General features: G+C 41.7%; 1 protein-coding gene across 5 annotated transcripts in view; it reads right to left on the reverse strand.

The window, feature by feature from the left end:
• Positions 1 to 17,054, reverse strand: part of NEO1 (neogenin 1) — a 234,807-nt gene extending 217,753 nt beyond the window's left edge. For 4 of the 5 annotated variants that reach the window (XM_072746001.1, XM_072746002.1, XM_072745998.1 and 1 more), the window contains exon 1: positions 16,711 to 16,972. In XM_072746001.1, the coding sequence (XP_072602102.1) occupies positions 16,711 to 16,852 (142 nt within the window). In that variant the 5' untranslated portion in view covers positions 16,853 to 16,972. Of the gene's footprint in view, positions 1 to 16,710 lie in introns of all 5 variants that reach the window. The other variant, XM_072746003.1, reaches the window with a different exon arrangement.
• Between the last annotated feature and the right edge of the window lie 5,949 nt (positions 17,055 to 23,003).

The following is a 23,003-nucleotide window of genomic DNA, read 5'->3' on the forward strand; positions in this document are numbered from 1 at the left end:
TTTTAAATGAGCATTGACGCTTTCATTCTCCTAGTCTCTCAGCCTCAGAGAAAGGTAGCTCTGCCTCAAGAATAGGTACATAAGACTAAGAGACCTGCTCATGTCTATAATCCCAAAGTCTGGCACAGCTCTGGAAACAAAGTCAGCATTCACAAAAATGTAGAATAAAAAATGTCCCATTCTATCAAAGAGTTCTTAACAAATAAGAGTTAGTCTATTAGTCCTTCAATAATTGCATAATTATAACCTATACATACATAAAAGTAAAAAGAAAATAATAAAACTATTATTTTTAATTGGGTCAGACACCAAACTAAGCCAAGTTAAAAAAAAATACACAATGTAGATTATCAATTCAAGATGGCAAAACTGAGCTCCTAAATTTCACTAATGCCTACCTGACATTCCACCCCAATGTCCATTGAAATAACCAAAGGAATAATTAAAAAAAAAAAGAAGAAGAAGAATAAAAACATCTGGGGGTAAAAATCTGTAGCCCACTGAAAAATCACAGAAGAGTACCAACCATTTATGGACTAGGAAGTGTCCAAGAAAAAAGGCTGATAAAGCATTCACGCTGTAGATATATGCTAAGTAAAGTTTACGGATGGGGCAAAAAGAGAAGAGGCACTACTGCTAACGCCACAACCAACTGTTTCATAGCTGTCTGACTCTATTTTGCCCCTAATCTCTGCAAATCAGGAAACCAATGATCTAGCAATGTAAAATTATTGCAAATCTAAAATTTTCCATTTTTTTCATTTGGACCTAAAACATCAGAACAGGAACTCATGCAAGTTCAAAAAAGTCCTTCTCCACAGCAATAATGAGCATATAGAAACCATTCCATCATCACAATTATGCTCCAATGGATACCTGAAAAGACCTAGAAGCTAAAGGAGTGATTGTTCTATTAACTGGAGCAAAATTTTTCCCTGGAAAATTCACTGGGAGAGAACAAACTTTAAAATGTCATTAGAATTCCTAACTGAGAAATCTCAACCATAGAAATCTCCCCCAAAATTTAAGAGAATACTGTGGATATGAAGAGAAAACAATCTGAAATAAAGAAAGACAACTCTCAGCCACAAAAAAACTAAATCATTTAAAAAAAATAAAGTACAATAGAGGCAATAAATTGTAGAATGAACATGACAAAAAAACAAAAAACAAAACAGACAAGCTTGAATATTTCTCACAGAACACAAATAAGAGAAAAGATGAAAGGAGCACTGTCAAGAGTTCGGCTCCCAGGAATGACAGATTAAGTAGTTCAGGCCAAATCTTCCACTGGAACAACTGAAAAAAAAAAAAAAAAACTGGACAAAATACAAAAAATACCTGTATGAAAGCAATCAAAGTGATGAAAAATTAAGGGACCAATATTAGGAAAATGAGAAAATCCAAAGAGGCAAATCTGGTATTTGAAGCTGCTTCTTGTCTAGAAGTATCTGATTCCAAAGGCCACTACTGCTGAAGAGCCTGAGAAGATGAGCTCAGCTTCTGACAAACTCAAGCCCTGAGAAGACAAAAATGAGATGAGGCCCTGCCAAGAAGGAGGGTGAACCCCTTAAGCTGTGGATCAGGACCTCAAAAGGCTACATCCACGAAGTAAAAGTAAACCTAAAATATTTCAACTCATAGGTCTGAAGCCCAATTTGAAATTATCTGAAATCCATCTCTGAATAGATTAAAGTGATCCGAGACTGTTATGTCTCTACTATAACCACATACCAGAAGAGAAGCAATGGTAAATCCTTTCTGGGAAAAGACAGCACCATTCAGACTATTTCTATAATTTTTCATACATAATTGCTGGCCCTCAATCACAAATAAACAGGCACATAAAAAAGACAAAGCAAGGGCAGCCCGTGTGGCTCAGCAGTTTAGCGCCGTCTTCAGCCCAGGGCATGATCCTGGAGACCTGGGATCGAGTCCCACGTCGGGCTCCCTGCATGGAGCCTGCCTCTCTGCCTGTGTGTGTCTCTGCCTCTCTCTCTCTCTCTCTCTCTCTCTCTCTGTGTGTGTGTCTCTAATAAATAAAAATCTTTAAAAAATAAAGACAAAGCAACCCCTAAATCAGGAGAAATAACAGAAAAGCAAGCTTTCATGGGAACACTTACAACAGAATGTGTTAAAAGAATAAGGATACAGGATGGAGAATTTCAGCAGGAACCTAGATTCTATAGAAGAAAACTGAATGGAGATTCTATAACTGAATAATAAACAAAATCAATAAAAAGAGTGTTGCCTCTGGTTAGAATGTAGAAAGTCACAAGAGACTATTGCTCTTAACCTAACATCCCAAGGAGGGCAGATAAGCTACAAAATCATAGTCTTTCTGAACCCATCAGTGTGATGAGGATTCAAAGACCTAAGTGAATTTCTCCAATGGGAAGGAAAAATATTTGAAGAGGTAATGGCCAAGAACTTTCCAAAACTGATGAAAGTGATCACCCCCATTGATACAAGAAGTTCAACAAGCAGGATAAATACAAAGAAAATAACAACTAAGCATAACACAGTCACATTTCTGAAAACCACAGATAAAGTGCAAATATTTTTTATTTTTTAAGATTTTATTTATTCATGAGAGACAGAGACAAGGCAGCGACACAGGCAGAGGGAGACACAGGCTCTCTGCAGGAGCCCGATGTGGGACTCGATCCTCGACCTCAGGATCATGCCGAGTCAAAGGCAGACACTCAACTGCTGAGCCACTCAGGTGTTCCATGGAACAAATCTTAAAAGTGATCAAAGAGGAAAGACGGGAGAGAAGCACATTATCTACAAAAGAGGAAATTAAGACTACAGCTGACTTCGCATCAGAAATGATAGAGCACAGCAGACAATGGAATGGCATATTTAAAGGGCTAAAAGAAAAAACTATCTACTAGAATTCTATACCCAGTGCCTCCCATCCCCTGCCCAAAAAAAAAAGTGAAGGTGAAATAAAGATGTTTTCAAAGACAAAGTTTGAGTAAATTCACCGTCAACAGACACATCTCCTAAGTAAATGCTAAAGGGTATTTTCTAGGCCTAAGAAATGATCCTGGATAGAAGCTCAGAGATGCAGAAGGAAATGAAAAGCAACTAAGAAAGTAAATATGGGGTAAATCTAAATGAATAATGACTTATAAAATAATAATGTCTTATAAATTTTAAATATAAAAAGAACTAAAATATATACCAAGAATAACAAAAACAGAGAAAGAGAAGGACAAATAGAATTAAGGTATTCTAAGAAGCCTTGCATTGTCCAATAAATGGTAAAAGAAAGAAGTCAAAGATTAAATGAATAGCAAAAGAATATATACCTGATAAGCTAAAAGAGAGAGATATTGCACAACTGAAAATAATCAAAAGGCAAGAAAACAGAGAAATGAGAACAAAAAACAGGCAAAACAAATAGTAAATAATAAAATGGAAGGTTTAAAGCCAAATATATCAGTCAAATATATTATCATTAAATGTAAATAAACTGAACACTCTAATAAAAGGACAAAAACTGTCTAACTACAAAAGAGAACCTAACAATATGCTACATGGGTGACATAAATAGACTACAAAAGGCTGGAAATAAAAGGATGCAAACACTTCACCACCACCCAAAGTCAGCTGATAGAGCTATATTAGTATCAGAAAAAGTAGACTTAAGGTATATAGCATGACTACAGATAATGATGAGTCCATTCACCAGAAAAGTAAATTCCTAATCTGTATGCATCTATTAATATAGTCTTAACTGACACACACAGAAATAGAGTGTCATAGAGGAAAGAGACAAGAGAGCAAGTATCTCTGGAATTCCAGGAAAAGAAAACAGAGTACAGATACAGGTAAAATAAGAAAACTGTCCTGGTCTAACAGAGATGTGTGCATTCAGAACAAAAAGACTCACTAAACAGAGAAGTCACATCATATAGACCTTTTAAGTTAAAAGAATTCACATTTGAGAGAGAATGTGAAATAATTTACACAGAACAAGCCATTCTCTCTTCCATTCAGTATGAGCATGTGATCTGAGCCATGAACTTGTTCTCCCAGTTGAGCTCAGCTCCAGGTGCCTTAGCAAGAGCATCTCAGCACACCACAATACCAGAGTTTTAAAAAATGTTTTTGAACAATATAAATGCAAGTGTTCCTCTTCATTTGGTACTTAAAGGATATAATTTGTTCCAACACTAAAAGGAAAAACTATGCCCAACATATTGAGAGATGAAATATCAGCCTCCAACGTGGGATTTTTCTAAGGTATGCTGAAGAGAAATGTTACTATGTAGTTTTCACATTACTCACTGTCTTTATATCTAATGCCTAACTAAAATGCAGCTCCACTGTACCAGGTTGAAAAAAATCAATTAACAGACTCCCACCTAGTTGTATCCTGGGGATACTTCTATATTTCTATATCTCAAAGTTCATACACTAAAAAAAAATCTACAAATATACAGATTAAAAAATTAAAAAGATGTAGTAGATATTAATACTAGGTACAACATTAAATGTGGGGGTTAGAGGGAGAACTGTCCAGTGAGTTTTCAAATAAAAAGACTGTGATGCAGTTTTATATCAAGGTCAAGTTATCATGCATATGCAGAGGCAAATTTTAAAATTTTAAACGTGAACAAAATGGAACTACCAAGTTAGTACCACAATGTGCCGTAAGATTTAAACACTGATAAGACGAAGGCTGAAGCTGCAAAATCTCTACTTGACTACAGCCACTCTGAAGAAGGAAGTACACTCTTCCACAAAACTGCCACAAAATCTTTTTTAAAACAAAGATTTCTTCCGAGAGTGGCAAAGATTTACTCCTCGGAACTTCAAGATACACATTATCCCAAAGCTTCTTTCTGTGACTCTGAATAAACTCCAGAGAAATCAGTGTTTCATAAAAGATGCCCACGACATCTAGCATGAAATAAATGATGTCTTAAAAAGCAGATATGGAATGATGAAGCTGATTTTCAGGCATTAAATGCTGCAACAAGCAGGGTCTCCAGCTTCTTTTTTTTAGAAGAAAACTGCAATCTTTAAAAAATTATCTGGTCTATAATTTCATCATCTAACAATCACTTTTCCACTTCACAACAAATGATAAACTTCAGAATAAAAAAATGAACCTTTCAAAAAATGGGTCACTGATCAAGAACATTTCAATTGATTTTGCCTTTACTCTGCCTCAACTCGTATCGCCCTTCACTTCATCCTCCTTGTCACAAAAAAAAAAAAAAAAAAACCACCTTCCCATCTAAAAAGCCTCCTCGTGCCTTTAAAACCAGGTCAAGTCCCACCTCCTCTAAGAAATTTAACCAAATACTCCAAACTAAACAAATCCTTATAACAATCTAATTATACACAGCCATCAAGTAAAAATATAAAACAAATTATGTAAGCACTATCTAACCTCCATGTACTTTTAGCTAGGCTCTTCATCCAGTTTATAAAATAAAAGCAACAATAACAATGGTTTACATTTAATGAGTGATTAAGATAAACCAGGCTCTATGGGAGACACACATATTTACTCAGTCATCTTTTACCTCAGTCCAGCAGGATGGTAAGTGAATATATATATAAGAGTGTGTGTATTTTTTTTAAATGTCAAGTTGTTCAGAATTGTCCTTGTAAGCCTCCCCTCTCCCTCCCTGGCACCGCAACCCAGGGCCACACCACGCATGTGGTGCTAAGGGGAAAGAGCCAGTATCACTCTGGCACTATCCCATTTATTCGTACAGAGGTTTGTGAATAAGATATCCATAGGGACAATGAACTCAATGTTATGTTACGTATCTCTGACTCTAGGCACTTTTTTCCTGCAGACAGGGTAATATTTCCCTTCCTTTGGACACCTGACTATGTCTGTATGCCCAAGTCTTTGCCCTCGGTTTCCTTTCTCCTTCCTCAGTGATATGATCTACCCTCATGACAAACCTCTGTCCAGGTAATTCCTGAACCTATATTTTGAGTGTTGAGAGCTAGTCGGACTTCTCACCAGAGCCTAATTCTCTAATGCCTTTACAAAGATGTTCTGCTGGCACCTCAGGCTCAAGGTGTCCAAAATGAAAATAATACCCTGTCCCTTGAAACTTGTCTCTTCTGCTACATTCTTAACCCATTTTCCATTTGAAACCGCTTCAGTACCTTGAGCCAAACTGGCATTCAAGTATTTGATTAACTGAACTTACTCTAAACCAAAATTGCTCACCCTGTCTTTAAAGAGGTACTGGACCTGTTTCAATTCCTATTTTTCATTAAAATCAATAAGTAAAATATTTAAGTTATTTCCTTCAAAATAGAAGTTTGAAAGCTTTATGAAACCATATTAAGTGAGCATAGCAGTGGTTAGCAGAAATCAGAGAAGTAGACTGACTTGATTACTCAGTTCACTTCTCATTAAGTTAAAAATCACAAGCAACTATGGGAGTTTTGACAATTATAAAATGTTAAATTATTCCCATTCTTAATTATATATTGTTTACTTAATATTTATAAATGAACCTTCATGATCCATGAATGAATACAGGAATATAAACAAAAGATCTGAATAGACAATTTTCAGAAACCAATAAAAATCTGAAAAGATGCTCAACTCTACTAACAATTTTAAAATATAAAATTTAAAGAGATACACTTTTTTCATCTATCAAACTGGCAAACCTAAGAAGTCTGAAAATAGTACGTTGGCAAAGGTGTAGGGAAACAGGCACTCTCTCACTTGCTGTTGATATGAGTAAATCAGTCTTTTGGAGAACAATCTGGAAATAACTATCAAACATTTTTTAAAGATTTTATTTATTCATGAGAGATACAGAGAGAGGCAGAGACATAGGCAGAGGGAGAAGCAGGCTCCCCATGCAAGGAGGGACTCGATCCCAGGACCCCAGGATCAGGACCCAAGCCAAAGGCAGACATTCAACCACTGAGCCACCCAGGCATCCCACTATCAAACATTTTAAAAGACAGGCCCTTTTGCCCTACAATTCAACATCTACAAACTTATTTTATGGTATATTTGAACAGGTACACAAATATATTTGTAAAAATGGGTTTATTGCATACACTTGCAATAAGAAATTGGGGAGCACCAAATTGGAACTGGCTAAGTAAAATATGATACATCTATAAAATACCATTTAGTTATCTAAACAGCTGTGATAAATTTATATGTACTCACATGGAAAGATGTCTTTAAAACAGGGCAGGTGGCCTGTTTTAGGTGGCTAAAATAGGTGGCTCAGCGGTTTAGTGCTGCCTTCAGCTCAGGGAGTGATCCTGGAGACCCAGGATCAAGTCCCACATCAGGCTCCCTGCATGGAGCCTGCTTCTCCCTCTGCCTGTGTCTCTGCCTCTCTTTCACAAATAAATACAATTTAATAAAAAATTAAAAAAATAAAACAAGTCAGTAGACAGTATGCACAGCACAACCCAACTTGTTAATTTATATACATATTAGGTGTTATGGATGTATTATATATCAAAAATATTTAATTGTATATATAAAACAAAGTCCAGGGGCAGTAGCTTAGTTGGCTAAGTGTCTGCCTTTGGTTCAGGTCATGATTCTAGAGTCCTGGGATGGAGCCCTGCATTGTCAGGTTCTCTGCTCAGCAGTGGGGAGTCCCCTTCTCCCTCTCCCACTGCCCTCCCCCAATAACAAAATAAAATCTTTTAAAAAAAAAAAAGTCTGTAGCTATCCCTGGGGAGAAGGTTGAAGTGCATGATTTCACTTTTTTTTTTTTTTTTTTATTCATGATAGTCACACAGAGAGAGAGAGAGAGAGAGGCAGAGACACAGGCAGAGGGAGAAGCAGGCTCCATGCACCGGGAGCCCGACGTGGGATTCGATCCCTGACCTCCAGGATCGCGCCCTGGGCCAAAGGCAGGCGCCAAACCGCTGCGCCACCCAGGGATCCCTCACTTTTTATTTTACATACTGTTTCAAGTTTTATAGTATCTTTCATTTTTTTAAAGTCAAACCAACAATTAACCTCACCCCAAAATTAAAAATTCAAATGCAGTATAAATTTTAGCAATCAGGATTAGAGATGCTGCTAAAAAAGATAAATTCCATGGCCAGAGGGATAGGGGCCAGCAGAGAAGGAACCCTGCCTTGTCACCTCACCTCTCTTCCTATTCACATTTCCTGTATCAGGAAATCAGGTATCAACCTGGCCCATATTATTCTGAGGTGAGATGAGACTCCAAAGATTTCTAAGGGAAGACAGATCTCCCAGACAGCAACTGTATCTACAGTATAAGGGGAAAAGAAAAGGCAAGGAGCAGGCAATGCCCATGAGCAGTGATGGAGAGAGAAAGAAACTTTCCCCAACATGGCTGAGACAATGATTTCTGTTTAAACGAAGATCTTTGCATTCTTATGTTTAAATCTTCTTCCTTACAAAGGTCACAACTTGCTGTTGTTAGGGGGCCTTCCCAAGATAGCCTCTGCCAACTTTTGATCAGCAATGGGCTTAGAAATCAATACAATCTGTTAGAAATGCACATGAATTAAAGGTAAATAGGCTCTAAACAAGAACCTTTGGGGCTCTGAGAAACTTACTTTGATGCGCGAACTTTGAAAATTTATTTCTTATTCCCTAGTCTTTAGTTAGATTCTAGAGGGAAGGGTGCATATGGTTGAATTCTATGTAGATGAAGTGGCTACTAATAAAGGGGTTATTGCCATAAAAAGTGTAACAATCCCCCTGGATGTTAATATCACATAAATTTAAAACAATAACCCCATCTCAAACTTCAAATACTTTCAAGAATTAACATAAAAAAATCCTTAAATCTTAGTTGTTACATTAAAAGTTATGCTATGAATAAAAAGTTATCAATAAAACATAACTTGTTATTCCATCCCTAAATTTATAAATTATAATGCTATCATCTTAACTAGGCCTTATGTATCAAAATATATCTAGGTTAGTTTTTTTTTTTAAGATTTTATTTATCTATTTGACAGAGAGCACAAGCTGGGAGAGAGAGAGGCAGAGGGAGAAGCAGGGTCCCTGCTGAGCAGGGAGCCTGATTCACTTAACTCTACAACTGAAAAAACAAATATTCGGTATCCAGTTTCCATGTAGTATCATGTTAAAAATTCACTCTGCTCAGGACTTATCACCACGTTTTACTGGCTATTACTGACCAATAATAAATTCTGAAAACCAGTATAATCAATTCCTGCATTTCCCAAAGACATGGAAGTAGCTGACCCCAGATGGTTCCATTATTAGAATTCTCATATATTCAAACATTCCAGTAACCATATCACTTAGAGGAAATGAAAAAAAAACTCCCTCTGAGAATTCTAGTCTATTGAGTTGGTAAAACTAAGTTAGGACTACTCAAAAGCTACAGAAACAAAATTATGAGAGAAAGCAGAACTACTACTTGATTAACAGTAACACAGTGATTCCAGAATTTGGTTTTCTACCTCCAGTAGTAATGACACTTTCTCCCTCCAAATCAAGTTATCTATCATCTATGGGGATGTCTTATTTCTGCTATTAGACCAAGACTTCCTACAGATAGAAACCATGCCCAATTCATCTTAGGATCTCCACAGTGTATAGTTTTGTGCATAAGCAACTGTTGATAAAATGTTTGCAACTAGCCTAAATTACCTAAATTTTTAGTTTTGGCTATAGAAAAACTGTCTGACTAGAAAATTAAATTTAAAAATTCTTGCTATAAAAAATTGCTATGAAACAATTTTAAAGAAAGTCATTTTCACGATTCTTTTTAAGAGGAAAAGCAAAAAAACCCCACACATTTGACTTTCAGACTGCCTAATTACTAACTCCTTTCAAGAAGAATTCAAGTACTGATTGCCATAAAGTAAAACATATGTAACCACTACCTCTCTCTCTCTCTCTCTCTCTCTCTCTCACACACTTTTCTTTACATAAGGGAGTCAAAAGAAGGAATCACAACATGCTAGTTTCAGCCACATCTATAACCTAGGCAATTTACTTTTTGTCACTTATAAGCCTAAGAGTAAGCATCTAATATTTCAAGTAATACTGCAACTACCTCACAATTTCCCCAGTCATATCCAACTTCATACCAGAAAAAAAAAAAAAAGATGTACCAAAACTGGAGATCCAGAGAATGATAAAAGGTTAATTCTTGCATCCAAGAACAGAAATGATCAGTATTCAAACACAAGAACTGAATAGAGGTCATTCAGATATCCACCACTCAATTTTATAGACTCCAGGGTTATAGAAACTTGGAGGTAGAAGGGACCTTTGAAATTACCTATTAATTAGGTAATTAACCCCTGCAGTTAACAGATGAAACGGAGAAGCAATAGGACCTGCATTTTAAAATAATGGACTTAAGTACTCAAAGTTCACAATTAAAGGTGAATATCCCTCGAAAAAGTTGCAGAAGTACTAGTAAATGGTATTATTCTTAATGATATCATTACTCTTCTTTAATAAATGGAAACCCAGGGCAGCCCCGGTGGCGCAGAGGTTTAGAGCTGCCTTCAGCCTGGGGTGTGATCCTGGAGACCCAGGATCCAGTCCCATGACCGGCTCCCTGCATGGAGCCTGCTTCTCCCTCTGCCAGTGTCTCTGCCTCTCTCTCTCTCTCTCTCTCTTTCTCTATATCTATCTATCTATCTAACTATAATAAATAAATAAATAAATAAATAAATAAATAAATAAATCTTAAAAAAAAAAAAAAAGACCTGGATTCAAATAACAACTTCTCCACATAAGAGCTGTAAGACCTTTGGTCACTTAATATTTGAGACTCTGTTACTTCATCTGCAGAATGGGAGGATCTTACCACCTTCCTTACAATGTGGCATAAAGAATCAAATGCATGTAAAAGAGTTTGGCACAGTACCTAGAGTTCAGGGAGTGTTCAAGAAATACTACTTTTATTGGTCACTATTAATGCCATATTAATTCACTGGAATATTATGGAGAATTTTCAGTAATGGTTACAGGAAAATCTACACATACTGGAAAGATCTCTAACATACTGTTTTAAAAAAATCAAGTTGAAAAGCAATAGGTAGGATGATCCTGCTTATGTGTAAAAAATACAACTATACATGCATATGTAAGCGTAAGAGAAAAAAACACTAACAGTGGTTAGTTATGGGTAAAAAAGGTATTTGTTGGTAGAACTAATACTTCTATGTTGTTTTACTTCAAACATATTTAAATATTTTTAAAATAAAATTTTAAAAATAAAATTATTTAAATATAGCAACAAAAAGCTGACATAATGTTGAGACAACATCTACTTATAAAATTGCACATACGGCAGGATTACAATGTAACACTGATGTATCATATTAATGGAGAATAGAAAGAAATACACCAAAATTATATCAGTGGGTCTAAATGACTTTTATTTCTAAAATTTCTTAATAAAAAAAATTTCATTCTAAACGAATCCAAAATTTGGGTTATATTTTAATATCTTCCACTGGCTTGTGTTCCAAGACAAAGTCAACTTTTAAGAATCATAAACACTAGACTTTTCCCTCACCTCAGGTAGCTATCTGGTCAACATGATCTTATCTATGGTCATCACTTCTGTTCTCACACTGTTGATGCAATTTTACCTAGAAGCCAAAACACCTACCAATGGCATGGTAAATACCTCCCAACCACACAGAAGTCACTGATAAAATGTTTGGGAAAAGACTATTAAATTGGGCCTAGACCCTCCACATATAAGATTAATGTTACCCCAATATTTTTTATTAGTGTAGAGAAAACTCAGAAAGGAACCAACAGTGATCAATTACATCAACAGAAGAAAATGTACACTTTCAAAAAATTTAATAGAATTACAGCATTTTTTAAAAGTTCATAGAGAAATGTTAAAATCATTCCATAGATGCAGTACTTTACAACTTATAAGCAGTTTTATTTTCATTCTTCCGACAATCCAGTTAGGTAAGCAAGGTTACCTTAGCCCTCAACAGATATAAGAGGCGGTATGGAACCATGAGTGATACCCAAATGCTCTGCCTCATACCTTAAGTCTTTTTTTCACTATCCCACATCACATACTAATTTTCATATGGTCTGCCAAGAATAGCCACATTTCTTACTTCCTTTGAACATTCTGCCTGGAAATCTACAAATTCTCTTATACCTCATCCTGTTAGAAAAGCAGAGCAGGACATCAGTCTCTGTTTATCACTGACCTGTCCAAAGATGATAAAACTAATACACACTAAAACTGAAGCATATCCAGAGGAGGATAACCGAACTCATAAAGGGTCAGAAAACTAAGTAATGTGAAAAATGGCCGAAGGAATAAAGGATAGTTAATTTAGAAAGAGAAGGAGAAAGTGACGTACTTACACACAAATGTTGTTTAATTAGACACGTGAAAGGCCGTCATACAAAGAAATCAGACTTGTGCTACGTGGCTCTAAAGAATAAAAACAATGGCAATTCAACATTCATTCAACAAACATTCACTGGTTATCCACTCTGTTCCAGAAGCCTATGCTACACTAGATATACAAAAGGTAAATAAAAGAAATCCCAATTCTCAAGAGGTTCAGGCTAATTGAGGAAATAAGAAAATAAGTAACACAAGATTTTTTAAAAGTACTCAGAAAGCTATGGGAACAGAGGATGACGACTCTAACTCTCTTTGGGTAGGGAGATAGCTGAGAAAAATTCACTGAATGATGAATAGGAATTTCAGAAGTAGACAAGGTGAGAAGTGGGATTAACAGGAAGAAGGACAAAAAAAAAAGAAAAAAGAAAAAGAAAAGGAAGAAAGGACAGCATGTCAAAGGCATGGGGACATGAAGCTCCGCAATAAACCTGAAGTGGTGAACACCTGGTACACATTAGAGGTGCCAAGAAATGAGGCTTTAAATTGAGTGTGGGAGAGGCCAGTGGTGAAGAACACAAAAGGCGTAGCAATCTTCATGCCAGAGTTTAGACTCTAACACTCGAGCTGTAGAACACTAATAAGAGATATTAGGTAGGAGTGTGGCTTGCTCAGAAAAAGACGTAGGAAAACTCACTCCAAGGGGAAGACAGATGCCGAGAGGGTAACCGTGGAAATAAAGAGATTAATTACAAAGCCACTATTGTTAGTCTAGGTGGGGTAAGGATGAAAAGATTCAGATTCAAGAAATATCTAGGCGGTAAAAATAAAAAAAGTGTTGGCTATAGGAATGAGGGAAAGGGGAGAGTCCAGGATGACTTCTAGATCTCACCTCGGGTGAATGGCGCACAGAGATGCCCAAGACAGGTAATGTAGGAAGACAAGTCCATGCAATCATTCAAAAATGTGAGAGCCCCAGGCCAGGAATTGGTTTATTATTGTCTAGAGAAAGAGGAAGAGGAAAGGAGGAGGGAAGGGGAGCAAAAAATGAGTTCGCCTTTGGTCTTCTGTAACATAAGGTGCCTATTTAGTGAAGCTACTGAATGGCACGTAAAGCAGAGTGGACTAGGAGAGTCATCAGCTTACAGGTAGTAAATGAAGACAAGACAGAATGAGATCAACTTTGACACCTCCACTTAATAAGGGAGTGAAAGAAAAACTTGGATAACCGATAACGAACTGATCACAAAAGAGATGAAATAACAGGGTGATGCCAAAAAAGACAAGAGGAAACGGGGGAGGGAATCAAGGATAGTAACGTGAAAATTAAATGTTCTGCATAAAGTAAAACCTACTAACAGAAGTTATTCGTAACAGGAATAGACCACCTTGTGAGGTAACAAATCACATCATCAAGTAAATGATCCAGACAGATCGCATCATCTGTGCGGGATGTTGGCCAGAGGACTCTTCCCTTGATAGGAGAAATGTAGCTACAGTACACCTCTCACGTACAGGATGAGGTTAGCCTCACCACTACTATGACATTTCATCCAACGCCTTTTTTGTATTCGGACCAATGAATGGAGTATTCGATTACTCTAGTAAAAGTTTTTGAAAAGGTTTCTACGTATCTCATGTAACTCATAAGCAACCAATACTGTATTAAAACTACACTAAGGCTGCTCTTGGCATACAGAAAGTTGCTGGAGAAAGCATGGAAAGAGCTGATCTAGTCTACTTTAAATTCAAACTGATTTCAACTGAGCTCTCAACACGGACTTTGCTACTTTCCCCATTCCTGCATCTGAAGTCTACCATCCATTTCTTAACCCTCACTCTGATTAGGAAGACTTGCACTGCACAGGACGGCTGCTCTAGTCCTGACATCCTTCCCTAGGTCCCTACCCACCTTTTCAGAAATCTTCCTTTCCTTCTTTCCTAAAACCATACAGAGTGCTAATCATTTCCGACCCTCTGCAGCTGATCGTTTTCTATCACTAGCTTGTCCACCTCCTTTGTCCTCCTCAACATCTATCCTAAACTGGAAAACCACCCCCATTTATCCCTGCGGTCCTATACCCTAATTTTCTTTTTCTACCAAATACTGCCATCCCCCTACCACCTACTCAGTGTAATCCCTTACAGAAAGGTGTCTGAGTCTACCCCTCTACAAAAATAAAAAAATTAAAACCGCTGACAAATGGCCTGTGATCTACTGACCACTTGTTTCAGTCTCCACTTACTCAGCTCTCAATTCCCTGGATCTCTCTGCAGCTGATGACAGAAAGGACCAGCCCCTTCTTATTCCAGTTATTCCTTTCACTTTTGGAATGAGGCAGGGTGGCTTGTGAAAAGGACTCTGAACTAAGAATCAGATCTATGTTCTAGTCCCCACTAGGCCACTAACTAGCTGTGAGCCTTCCCAACCTCCAGTCCTACTCACCCTTCAGATCTCACTTCTCAGACACTCTGACACCAGGACTACATTAGGTTCTGGCAGGACACACTTTCTCAAAAACCACTCTTCTCCTTTCTTGTGCTTATCATATTACTTAATTACATAATTAGTAGTCTAACGGCTATTTTCCTACCCATTCACCAGAATGGAAGCTCCACGAAGGCAAGACAAACCCCTAAGCAATGCCTGCCCCTCATCAGCACAAAACAAAAGCCCATCGATTGAATCAGTGTTGAAATACACGTTTCAACCACTTCTAAGAGACTGCTTGTGTTACTTTTATTAACCTAATAAAATGATTAGCACTTTTACTTGCAAAATTACAAAATTCTAAACAGACTCCTCCAATTACGTAAAACGTACATAACCTGAACTACATATAAAATTAAGAGCAAGGAGGAATCTGTCTTCTAAAATAGCTCCATCTCTCTTGCCCATATCCGCAAGAACAGAAAGGTTGGATCAGTTAACCTACATTTCAGGCCCAAAATGTGTATTCTAACCCAAGTGCAGGCTGAGTGTGCGAGTGCAGGCTTGATACTAAAACACTACTGCTTATAACCGGGTTTTAGATAATGCCCACTACTACTCCGGTTGAAAGCTTTTCTTTAACACTGGCATCAGCCACGAGCTTATAATACTCTGCAAGGAAATCAAAAGAAAGTTTATCAGTGAAGTTACGTGAGCAGTGTGATTTTAAATACTATACACTGTGAATCCGGAGGAGGAAAAAAAAAAAAAGAAACAGGTAAAGGTTTAGCGATTAGAAGCTGCCACTGCGCCGGATCAGATGACTTTCAAATGCAAAGATTCCAGATCTCATGCTGCTAGTAGTAGTAGGTGAGAGTTGGGTCAAGTTTTATGATGCACCACCTTGGTCAAAGGAGTTAAACGGATCACATGCTGCTTTGCCCTTCAACTGCTCAACTACACTGTAAGGTCTTCCACAGGCAGGCTTGGGGTCTGCTCACAGCCCCCCTCCCCCAAACAAACAGGGATGCAGACCATTTCAGTAAACACACGATACCCTAAAATAACACCTGAAAATGGCTTTCCGAGCTAAATACATACACTGCCACTTGGAAACATAAAGTCCTTAAAATCCGATGCTTAGACAACCCCCCTAGGTTAAGAGCACAATTCCCAGGCGGTAAATATAGTTGTGATCCCCAGAAAGGAGGCATTTCATAACGGAAACACCGAGAGATGGAGTCGGCTGGAGCGGTTCTGCAAGGCGCCCGCGTCGTGGGGTCAACACAGGCCGTTGTGGGGGGCAACCGTGCGCCCCCCCGGGCACCCCCCTTCTCTCCTGCAGCCCCGAGGCTGCAAACCCCGCTCGAGGAGTCCCCCCTCCCCGCCCAGACCGGCCTGCGCTTCCCGGGGACTTCAGCTGGGAAATCCCGAGCCCGGGAGTGGGGCGCTCAAGCCCCCCCTCCCCCTCCCTTTCCTGAAAATTAATGAATTGGCCGCGCGATTGTTTATTTAATGAGGTGTGTAGTGGCCTCTACTGGTGCTTGTGCTGAGCACAAGAATGTCCCACTCTTACAAGTGGGATGAGCCTGGGGGAGGGGCGCGAGGCGAGGGGTGAACCTGCCTCCGGGTACAAAGCGCGGAGCCGGACCCGGGCGCCCCCGCCGCGCCCCCGCCGCGCCCCCCGCGGCCGCCCCTCCCCCGCCCGCCCGCTTCGCTCCCCGCCCCGCGCGACCCCCTTCCTCTCGGGCAGCCGGAGCCCGGGCGGAGAAGTTCCTGCACAAAAACACCGCAGCCCGCGGTGCGGGAGCGGGAGCGGGAGCGGGAGCGGGGGCCGGGGCGGGAGCGGGGGCGGGGGCGGGGGCCGGAGCGGGGGCGGGGGCCGGGGCCGGAGCGGGGGCGGGGGCCGGGGCCGGAGCCGCCCCCCGGGCCCCGCGCCCCCCTTACCTGCGGGCTGCGGCGGGGAGCCGCTCCTGGCGGCCGCGGCGGGCGGCGGGCGCCCGAGCAGCAGCGGCAGCAGCAGCAGCAGGCAGCACAGCCGGAGGGAGGAGGTGCCCGGGAGCCGCCGGGCTCCCCGCTCCGCCGCCATCTCTGCCCCGCGAGCCGCGGCGGCGGCGGCGGCAGCGCCGCGGAGCCCTCGCCGCCTTCCCTTGCGCGCGCCCCGGCCGGTCCCTCGCTGCAGGCTCGGCTCCCGCGGCCGCCGCCGCCACCGCTGCGCCCGGCCCGGCCCGCGCGGCCCCTCTCGCGGGAGGGGAGACTCGGGGGCGCCTCCCTCCTGCACCTCCTGCAGCGGGCGGGGAGGGGAGGAGAGCAGAGAGGGGAGGGGGAGTCAGTGCATTCCGGGCCGGGCTGGCGGGCGGGCGGGCGGGCGGGCGCGGGGGGGTCGGTCCCCAGGTTCCAGGCGCCGCCACCCGCCGCCGACTCGGGCTGCACACACAGCAGCCAGGGGGGCGGAGACCGCGGGCGGCGGGGGCGGGGCGGGGGCGGGGGCCCGGGGCGCGCTCCCCCGCGCACGCGCAGGCGCGCGCCCTCCTCGCCCGCACCCCCCTCCCCTCCGCGCGGGCTCCGAGCGCGGCCCGCCCCCGCTCCAATCCCGGCGGCCGCCTCTCGGGCCGCTCCCCTGCCCCTCCCCCTCCCCATCCCCCTCCCCCTCCCTCTCCCCCCTTCCCCCTTCCCGGAGCCGCGGACGGGCGCGGGGCGCGCGCGCTGGGCGCTTCTGCTGGCGTCAGGGAAACCCCGGAGAAGCGGATCCTCCTCCTCCTCCTCCTCCTCCTCCCCCCCCCCCCGCGCGCTCCGGGGAGAAGCCCCCCCCCCCCGCGCCCCTGCGCCCCCGCGCCCCCCGCGCCCCCCTGCGGACGCGCCGCGCTGCGGAGACCTGGGGGCAGCGGCGCTCGGAGCTCGGCGCGTCCGGGAGGCCCTGGCGGGAGCGCACCTCGCCCCGGGCCCCGGGCCTCTATATAGGGCCGCAGAGGAGCCCGAACGGCCTCCGGGAGGAAACCCGGGTGCGCGGAGGGTCGGCGTGCGGATTGATGTGCTCGCCAGGAACAATAGCGATCCCGCCCGGCGCTGGCTGGGAGCTGGCGCGGCTCCCGTGGGAGGGGACCCTCCGCGCCGCCCTCCGGCTTCCAGGCCGGGCCTCCCGGGACCGGGGCAGGGGCAGGGGCCGGGCCGGGCCGGGCCGCGCCCGCCCGACCTCGGGGCGCGCGCCCCCACCCGCGTCGCCCGGCCTGGGCCCGGGGAGCCGCGCGCACCCCCAGGTGCCGGGGCCGCAGAGCCCGCGCCCGCGCCGGTGCCTGGCCGCCGGGAAACCGGGAGCGCAGCTCGGGCTTAGCTGCTGCGGGGAACACTGCTAATTTTCTAAACTGCTCCCGTGGAAATTTTAAGAAAATCTCTTTGTGTGGTTTTGCGCTTGAACAGTCATGGCCCGTCAATAGGAGTTGGATTTCTTTTTTTTTTTTTTTTTTTTTTCACTGCCCTGTAGAGTCAATAACCAAAATGTGTTGCTTCCCACAAGAAGAAAGAAGAGGGCTGTTTTTCCTCTGATTTCCACATCCCTGCATGTTTTCTCGTAATGATTTTCTTCAGATATTTTCTTTTATTCTGGAGTGCCAAAATAAGCAGCATGAGGCTTGCGTTAACGTTAGGAGGGAAGAGCGCAGACTCCTCGTAAAACCTCTTAGATCATCAAAACGGTGGAATTAGGAACCCTCTTCCCAGTTCTTTGAAACAATTGACTCCTAAAAGAACAAACATGCTCATTGTTTTCCACCAGGGAGACAATCTAAATATCTTTTTGTTTGGGTTAGAGTTGTTAACCAGCAAAAATATTTCCTGAATACCCCTGATTGACCTGTTAAATTAGAAATAGATTACCTCCCAATTACTTCACAAGTATTTGCTTAATTAACCTTTAATAATCATATCATGAATAATGTGATTATTCAGTTTTCTGAGATAATGAGGGGGGGAAAAACCCTTTGGAAACTATAAATTGCCTCGCAAATGTTAATTTCCAGATATCTTTTCTAAGCCTGGAAATTTTTCGTTAGTAAAACTATGAAGTGTATGATGTGACTTCTAAAATGAAGCTTGCGTTTATCTCCGAGTTGAGGAAATAGTGAGTTGTGTGCCTGGTAATGTAATCAGATTGATTTTCACGTGTATGACGTTTGTGAAACGTGTCACTGATGTCCCAGCCCACTGTGTACGCTGGGGCTAAATCAAAAAGTTTGAAGCACTTTCTGTAAAATAGGGTGACTGAATCATGTATTTCTTATTTGTGATTAAATCACAATTTTAACTAAGCCCACAAATACACCACTAGGAGATGGAGCCCCAAAGAAAAAGTTACCGATTCGGTATCAGTTCAAGAAAAGTAACCCAGGCAACACGCTTGAGTTCAGATCCTTTACCTTGTTGCAACCTAACCGACATTGTAGATGTTCCCTTTAAAGAATCCTTAACCTCTCTTTTCTTTCATAAGGCATCTCTGAGAGATTTTTCTTAGGCATCTTGTTTATCATTTTCATTCTCCCGGTAAGATTTTCAGCTAATACTTCAATCCACGTTTATACTGCTAATCAACATATTTTTATGAAGTCTAAACTATGGATCTACAGAGAGATATTAAGCCATTCATGAAATTAACACTTTTTTCATCTAAGTTAGAACATGAGGCCCATGCTCACGGAATAGTGCACAAAGAAAGTTTTAGAGCAAAGAAAACAGACTGGCCATTGTATGTTGGTATAAGTTATCAAAGTGCAGGCCAAAAATAACTAGACCGAATATTCTTGTGAAATTTAGTCTAAGTGTACTTTGATATAAAAATTAAATGAAAAATTAATAAAGCCAATGAATACAAAACTTGGTAAGAATCTTATTCTCTGTGGTAAAGGGATTATTTTTCAACTTTAGAGGGGCAATATATTTCAGTGTTTAATTGCTGGCAGTAATTAGATTCTGTAGCTGATTCCCTGGCTGAAGACCAGTATCCAAGGTAGCAAGGAAGAAAGCAAGCCCCCTGACTAGTAGATCCGAGTATAGAACACCTCCTAGACAAAGAAAATTTTAACTAGTAGTTACCCATGTCGTAGACGCAAGATTTTCTTCACAGGTGTTAACATTTTTACATTTAACTTTTACATTTCACTAGGTAAGAATTTTTATTTCTCCCTTTCTCCTCCAAGAGCCACCTGTCCTAGGGAGCCATCTCTGAATTAAGCCTGATTAAGAAGGATCTGTGCTCCTTAAGGACAAAGCCTAGGCAATATTAATTTTGCTAGTTACACGTTCCTTAATTAATCATATATCTGTATCCCACAACAATCTATTAATTCAACAAATATTGCTGAAGACCTTTTGTTTGCCGGAGATTGTGCTGGGTGCTGAGATAACAAAAATTTTCATTCATTCATTTAATATTTATAAAACACTGTCTCGTGCTCTGCCCTGTGTTCAAGGAACGCAATGGTGAGCCAGATAGACAAGGTTCCCAGTCTAGCAGGAAAGATAAGGAGTTATAACAAAGAAGTGTGAAGAGTGTTATGGTAAGGGAAGATAAGGAGTGTGGGAAACATAGTGAGAGCATCTAACCTGACTAAATCATTTGTGGGGGCAGAGGGAGGGTGGGGCTGGGGAATTAGGGAAGAAGCATTGGTCTCTAAACTGAGCCAAATGGAAAAAGATGGGTAGGAGTTAGCTACCCTGCAGTGAGAATTGACATCAGTTTTGCATTTTAGAAGAATCACTGGGGCTGCTTCAAGAAGTGTGAGTTGGAAGGAGGACAAGACCTACGAAACCAGTACCGGTTCGGATTTTGTTAACAGTAGGCTGGGGAGGAGATGGTGGCGGCCTGGAGTAAAGCAGAGGGGGGTTAAGAGAAGTGAGCAGATAAGAAGAGAGATTTAGGAGATAGATAGAAACAACAGAGGTGTGTGGGAGGCCAGAGGCAAGTGTGACTCAGATTTCAGCTTGGGCATCGGAAGGAAGGTGGTGGCATTCACTGAGAAGGGAGGTAGGAAGAGAAGCAGATGCGAGGAGATACGAGTTTAACTTCGGACAAGTTTAATTGAAAGTGCCTAAGGGACATCTAAGTAGAAATATCAGTAAACTGTTATTCGGGTCTGGGGTTTAGCTGGGAGAACTGGGCGAGTCATCAGCATATGCCATCTATGCCTAAATATAAGGCACTGCTGAGTGGAGAGTGTGCCTCATTTTCCCAATTAAAATCCGCCCCCCAAAAAGCTTTGTAGCTAAGCTTAAATAGATGAGCTTTTAGAGATGTAGACGAAATAATCAGAGATCTACTGATAATATTTAATGCATTAACTCAATTATACTAATACGCTTTAAACCATTAATGAAATATAATTTTAAAAACAATTTTCTAGAAACTCTTCACAGTGTTTTTATCATCACCAGAGTCACATTTTGAGTCTCTGACATGGTTTCCCAAGATAATCTTTAGATTTTCTTCCACCTAAATTTTTGACTTTTTATAGGACATTGTCACTGGGGATTTTATTCCAGGATCCAGGATCTAATCACACTACATCATTCATCCTATACCCATATTCACTTATATATATATATATTTTTTTTCCATAATGACTGTTAAGGCCTTGTTTACAAGCACATCCAACATTTGCAAGTTTGAAGGTATTTCCCTGGAAGTAATTTCTAAATCTGCGTTAAATTTCTTTGTTTCCTTTCTTATCGAGTCTGTCAGGTGGCTTCTATCTGAACATTGAATGAGATTATTACATGCTAATGCATATTCCCCCAAAGAGCATTTTGATGTTTAAAATAACTGAAAGAACATCCAGTAACATGAAGGACTTTTTTAAGGTCAGAATATAAGGTGATTGACTCTCTTCTAAGGGATAATGGGGAGGGGGCTGGTATCACATCCCAGTATATACAGTAATGCCAAGGAAGTGGTTGAGATTGCCCTGGGAAAGTTTCAGACCGGAGAGGAGGACCAAACCCGAGGAACACCGACACATTTAAAGTACAGAACAAGAAAAGGGACTTGCAAAGAAATAAGCAGACATATAAGAAAAAACCCCGAAGCATGTGGTGTCACAGAAGCCAAGGGGGAAAAAGTGCTTCGGGAATGCAGGAGTGGTCAATAGTGTCATGTGCTCCTGAAAGGTCAAGTAAGGTAAAACCTGAAAAACTCCCATTGCACATAGTGATAAGATGATCACGGACAACCTCACCACGAGCAGTTGTAGCAGAGAGTAAGGCGCCTGATTGCTAAGGCTTCCTCAAGGTGTTTACTTACAATAGAAAGAAAGAGTGGAGAAGTCTAGAATGGATTTTGTTGAGAGGGGAGTGAACTCAAGTTCTGATCCAAGGAGCCAATAGAGAGGGAAGTGTTGAAGATTCAAGAGAGCAAGGGGATAATTGATAGCTTCCAAACAGTGTAGTAGATAATTTGGCAGCTGTCATTCAGCAAGGCCCATGATTATCTGACCTCAGTAGTCTCAAGCAACTGGCAACGTGCAAAAAGGACTTCACAGAATAGTTACACCCTGGCCCTGTGGTTTCCAGGCAGCTTTCAGCTGTATTTGAGCATGTGTCGTTCTTGTAACACCTTAATGAAAACTGAAAATAAGAAGCCACATCCTGACGATGGCTGCCCAGTCCTGTCTCCTCAAAGGAGACACATGGCTGGATCCTTGTCACAAGACAAGGCAGTTCAGCTTTCCAGCAAGAATGACAGGATCTTGCTTTGGTTGCAAGCGATAGAAACCCAACACAAAGTATTAACTTAAGCAGAAAGAAACTTTATTGGAAGGACCCTGGAATCTCAGGACAAGGCTGTAGCCAGACCTCAGGAATAGAACTAGAAACTGGAGTGCTTTGGAGAACCCAGAAAATCACCTTTCTGGGAGTCTCTTGTCTCTGCACATCTTTCTAAATCTGCCTCAGCTTCACATTTGTTGCAGAATGGCTCTGTGTCCTAGTCCACGTGACAGCAAGTGGCTACTGCCAACAACTTCCCAGTTACCCTGTCACAATCTGCTTCTGACTCTCTGTCCCAGTTACAAACTTCCCAGTGAAAGGACCTTAGTTTAGGTGCCTACTCTCACTCATTCAGGTGGTAATAGGAAAGCTCTTGCCGTAATTAAGTAAATAAAAGGGGAATGTGCAATTCCTGGAAAAGAGGTACCAAAGTAACTCAACAGGCATCGATTGCTGGTGGGTTCCATTTATCACTGTATCCCAATTGC

The sequence above is a fragment of the Vulpes vulpes genome, unplaced genomic scaffold (genome assembly GCF_048418805.1).
Source record: "Vulpes vulpes isolate BD-2025 unplaced genomic scaffold, VulVul3 u000000678, whole genome shotgun sequence".
Lineage (NCBI taxonomy): Eukaryota > Metazoa > Chordata > Mammalia > Carnivora > Canidae > Vulpes > Vulpes vulpes.